The 5,318-nt window shown below is 37.6% G+C and overlaps 1 protein-coding gene across 1 annotated transcript; it reads left to right on the forward strand.

Moving 5' to 3' along the window:
• Positions 1–1,025: 1,025 nt before the first annotated feature.
• Positions 1,026–3,496, forward strand: LOC113063779 (transcription factor 4-like). Its single transcript, XM_026234096.1, has 3 exons — positions 1,026–1,653; positions 1,813–1,851; positions 2,336–3,496. The coding sequence occupies exons 1-3, from the start codon at positions 1,576–1,578 to the stop codon at positions 2,474–2,476; spliced, it is 258 nt and encodes an 85-aa protein (XP_026089881.1). The 5' UTR covers positions 1,026–1,575; the 3' UTR covers positions 2,477–3,496.
• The last annotated feature ends 1,822 nt before the right edge of the window (positions 3,497–5,318 follow it).

Consider the following 5,318-nt stretch of genomic DNA (forward strand, 5'->3'; position numbering starts at 1 on the left):
ATATAATGAAATATTCTTATATATTTCTATTTCTATTTTTATAATAATATAACACTTTTTTACATAGAATTGTATTTTTATCGAGTCAAAATATATAGCTTTTTAAATGCATGTCAATAGAGAAGAATGCTTTTGACCTATTTTTGTTTCTGAAACTATTCATCAGTGATACGTCACACAAATCTGGCCGTGAACATGCAGTGATGCTTCTCCACATTAAATCACTTCAGGACTAAGAAGATACAACTGTATCTACAACTTCAGAATCTGCAAAACCACAAGGAGGCGCTGCATTCAAACAGGAAGTGAGAAGTTCAAAACACATATTTTGGATGAACCTTTCATAGCAAGGTAATGGTTTCAATGTGATCTGTCAGACTTTGCACATTCATTGGTGGAAAACCATCCATTCTTCTCCAATTATGCAGAACAATCTGTTGCAGCACCACAGGTGTTTGGGAAAATGCTGCAGTGCTTTTAATCGAGATCAAGGACTCTTTGTTTATTCTCTAACAATTAAAATCATGTTAGAAGACCGTCTTTACAGATTGCATTTTACTTGTTTGCATATGCATGAGGGGCTGAATCTTTACATTTAAGGGGCAAATTAAATCAACATTTTTTTTTTAATTATATTTTCTGCTTTTTATTTTTCTTAAAATGTATTTTCATTTTTTAAAATGTCAAAAGTGATTTTTTCCTCTTTATTTTCAAATTTTTGTTACCATAATTTATTAATTCATTTATGTTTTTATATCCCCAAAACTCAAAAGTGATTAAAAACGTTTTTTTCTCTCTTCAAAAATGTGCCTTTTTAAATTTATTTTTTCCTTAATATTTTTTTTATTTTTTATGGTAAACATCCAGAAAGGTCAAAAGTGAATCCGTTTTTTTTTCTTCCTTTTATTTTCTTCCTTCCCCTATTTGTTCTAAGTGATTAAAATACTTATATTATATTATAATACTTTTTCAAAAAAAAAAAACAAAAAAAAAAAAATCAAGTGACCCAAAGTTGACTCTGAGCTCCTTTCAGCTGTGATTTGTGCTTTCGGACGCGCGCACAAAAATGCAGTAATTACTAAATCTGGTATATCCCGAACTAAACCTCCTTCGCCCTCTCGCTCGAGCTGTGAAGTGTTTAATATAAGTTCGTGGCAGTCAAAGTTAGTTTTCCCGGAGCGCTCCTGCAGTCGGTGTCTGTGCGCGCACACTGATCCGGCGCGCGCTGAACGCTCCTTCTCCGTCCTGTCAATGAAGCTCTCCACGAGCAGATCCGCGTGTTTATTTAATCCACGTTCCCCGCAGTTAGTGCTCGCGCGTCCTGGCTCGGATCGCTGAAGCCGCGCGCCGGAAGGACACTTGGAGAGACTTTGCTCGCGATCTGCGCGTCCGCTTCAGCTCGTGGCACAATGTTGCTCTGATCCACAGGGGCTTTTTCATGCAGTTGGGTCTCGCTCGTGCCGTGGGTCCGTGCGTGTGCGCGCGCACGTGTAGCTCAGACACGCTCCTCCCGATCGGGTGTTTTCTCATCGCGACCCGTTTCCATGTTTTTAGGTTTATGTGATATTTCTAAAAATGCATCATCATCATCACCAGAGAAGGTCCGCGTTAGGGACGGATAAAGAGCTGAGTGATCTGCTGGATTTCAGCGCGGTAAGTCACTTTGTTTCGTTTGGTCACATTTCATGTGTTTCTGTGCGCGCAAATGATTCGGTAGAAGTCTTGTAAGATGACTCTTGCGACTCTTAAATTGCATTTGAAATGTGAAAGAAAGTTGCAGAAGCTTAAAAGCGTAATCCTGTTGTCTTCCAGATGCGAAACAGCGATTTGAAAATGTTCCCCACATCAATGGTAGTATATCCCACTTTATTCATTCAGTCGTTTCTTGTGTCTTTATTCCCTTTTCTTTAATAGATTCATATAAATGTTGTGTTGAACCTTTAAAAATGCTTCTAATGGAATTCTGGAGTCACTCCTATTCTATCCCAATGGAATTCTGAACAATTCTAGTTTGATCCCATTTCTTCCGCATGATGAGAGGAATTCCATCAGAATTATTTTTGACAAGGAATGTTAGTTTAGAGTAGATTCTAGTGGTTCATCTGAAAAAAAAAACTAAATGTGCATCCTGTGAGAAATGCTTTTGGGAAGTTTTCACTCAGGAAATGTGTTTTTATGAAGCCACAGATCCAAAAATATTCCTTATATAATATATAACTTGCATGCATTTATGATGAAAAGCAATGCATTATGCTGTGTTTAGCATGCATTTTTATATTCTTTGATTTAGGATGGGTTTAAAAGTTCTTAATGTGTTGTCGTGATTGTCTTGTAGATGTTTTCTCCTCCTGTCAGCAGCGGGAAGAACGGACCGACGTCTCTGGGAAGCGGACATTTCTCCGGCTCAAGTATGTCGAATGCAACCCAACCTTGTGTTTTTGCCAGGGGTCGTTTTGTGCAACGGCCCGCTGGGTAATTATAAGCTTGGTTTAAAAATGCAATGTGTGTGTGTGTGTGAGTGTGAGGATGCTCTTTTAAAACACGACCTGCTAACTTCAGGTGTGTGTGTGTGTGTGTGTGTGTGTGTGTGTGACATGCACAGTTCACAGGCTGTGGGAATTTTGCGTTGTGATGTGAGTTTGATTGTTGTGGCAGATGTTAGCGTTCGGCTTGTTTTCCGCACAAACACACTCGTGCATAATCTGTGCAATATGGACGCCGCACCTGCAGGCTCTCCTACGTGGAGATTTGTATTCTCAAAGTGTGCTTTTTTAATAAAACGTGACATTTTATTGCATTGCGGGTTGTAATGTGATTTGCTTTGGAGCAACACTTGGGTTGCACGCGAGAGCTGATTGTAATTCCTCCTCTGATGAATGTTTCCTGCGGTGAAGGCTGCAAATAAATAAATCAGTACAGCCACAAACAACTAACGACCTTGACCCTGGAGGTGCGTTCAGGAAGTTACCCGCTCCGTGCATGCTTTTGGAGCATGCATTTGTGTTCAGATGCATTGCAGTCGTGATCCCAATGCTCCAGATGGAGGGCAGAGACAGCGGTCTGTAGTCGAGGCCTTCGGGTTTTCAATGCATGCTATTGTTTCTTCAGACTTGAGTGTTGTTTAGGGTTTGAGCATTTGCATGCCGTCCCCCTTCCCCCTTCCTTTGCCCCTCGGTTCCTGTGCTTTTCCCTGAATTGTGTCGCAGTTTTGTGCTGTTGGAAAGTCGGGCAGGAGGATGGAGGGGGGTCTGCAAACTACAGCTAGTCTGTTGCCATGCAACTTATCTTGGAAGTACTGGGAAAAATGTGAATCGTTGAGAAAAGTGAAGGGTGGGAGACGGCATATTAAATAAATAACACACACGTGTGGGCACGCTGCTATATTAGCGTATTATGTATCCGTTTTAAGCCTGTGTCTCGTGCCAGTCTTGGTGTTTTAGCGCGGTGTACATTTGTTCTGCTAACAACCGTAGCTTATTAAACCATGTTGAAAAGTGGGGTTATTTTAATAATGTGTTTGTGCATGGGGCGACAAAAGTGCCAGGCATAAAGCCTGCTGCTATTTGCATCGCTCTGTTTTGGTTCTGCTTGTCAATCAAACGCCGGCGAGAGATGAAGAGAGAGAAGAAGACTTCTCCTCCCACAATCCAGCACCTCTCGGAGCATCTTTGTCTTTTTCATAGCGAGCAGAACGACGGAAGAGAAGGAGCCGAGGAGGAGAGATGCAGAGGAATATCAAATCCTTTAATTGTGCCTGAGATTAGGAATTAATGAGTGTTTTAGCTTGTAATAGCAATATTGTTGACATGCACTATTTGCTATTTAATGCTAATAATGAGCTAGCTTATAATAGTCTGGTTTTCACTGACTATTTCTGCTCATCTTTTTGGTTGCGTGAGATACAAATGTGTAATGTCTAGCTACTTCTCTTCTTTAAAATCACTTTTAACTAGGTTTCAGGTGGAAATGACAAAACTTGTGGTCCATTTGACTTTTGTGCTATATCTCAAGTCTCCTTTAGTCGTATGACAGCTTTGCATCACATTTAAAAGTAAAAAAAAATAGAGGAGATGATTTTCAATGAGAAGTTCTTCACACACAGCATCATATTTATACCATTTTATATATATAAATTCGTAACATCTATATTCATGTAATAATTTTTTTGAAAAATTAAATACATATTAAAATAATAAATATTTTATTTAATTAAAATAAATTAATATTTAAATGTATTTATTTTAAATTAACATTAATATGAATAATTAAATACATACATTTATTTATTTATTATTATTATTTTTTTTTTCACAATGTTTTCTGACAGATATGAAGCACTTTTGTCATTTAGGCCTCTTGAATGCACCATTTCCTCCGAACGCTGTAGCATCTATGCTATAAATGCTTGTGCTTTATTATTAGCCGTCTAGAGACGTCATGCTGAGCTCGAGGAGAAACGATGCCAGAAAGCCAGCGTTACGTCAGCGCTGTGGGGTTCATTGTCTCTGATGAGTTTAGTTTTAGTCTTCACTAGTTGTGCGGCATGTGACTGTCCCTAGATGACCTTACTGATGTGAACCATCTCTACTTTATATAAGAAATCAGAGTGACTTTAGTTCCCGATGCTTTTGTTCACCTGCTCTGATTCTCTGGCCTCTGACTGTGTTTTATATCATCTGTTTTATATAATCACTTTTTTTTTTTAATGCTTAAGTACATTTAACCAGGGCACAGGGCAAAAATGACACAAAAAATGTCCCAGATATATATATAAAATAAAATAAAAATACTGGTTAAAAGTTTAGAATGAACATTTGTAATGTTAAAAAAATATTTATTTGATCAAAAATACAGCAAATTGTGTATTAAAAATGTGAAATAATATTACAATTTCAAATAAGTATTTTCTATTTGAAATATATTGTGAACTGTAATTTATTTCTGTGATGCACAGCTGTATTTTCAGCATTATTACTGCAATCAAGGCTGCATTTATTGGATTAAAAATACAGCGAATACATAAAAAAATGTGAAATAATATTATAATTTCAAACAGCTGTTTTCTGTGTGAATCTGTGTTAAAGTGTAATTTATTTCTGTGATGCTCCGCTGTATTTTCAGCATCATTCCTCCAGTCTTCAGTGTCACATGATCTTCACAATCTTTAAACGTATTTGGTGTATTTTTAATCCAATAAACGCAGCCTTGATGAGCAGAAGAGACCTCTTTCCAAAAACATACAGAAAATACTAATTAATTATTCCAAACATTAGACAAGCAGCATCTATAACATTTGGTTTGATGATATATATATATTT

Source organism: Carassius auratus, chromosome 46 (assembly GCF_003368295.1).
Source record: "Carassius auratus strain Wakin chromosome 46, ASM336829v1, whole genome shotgun sequence".
Classification (NCBI taxonomy): Eukaryota; Metazoa; Chordata; class Actinopteri; order Cypriniformes; family Cyprinidae; genus Carassius; species Carassius auratus.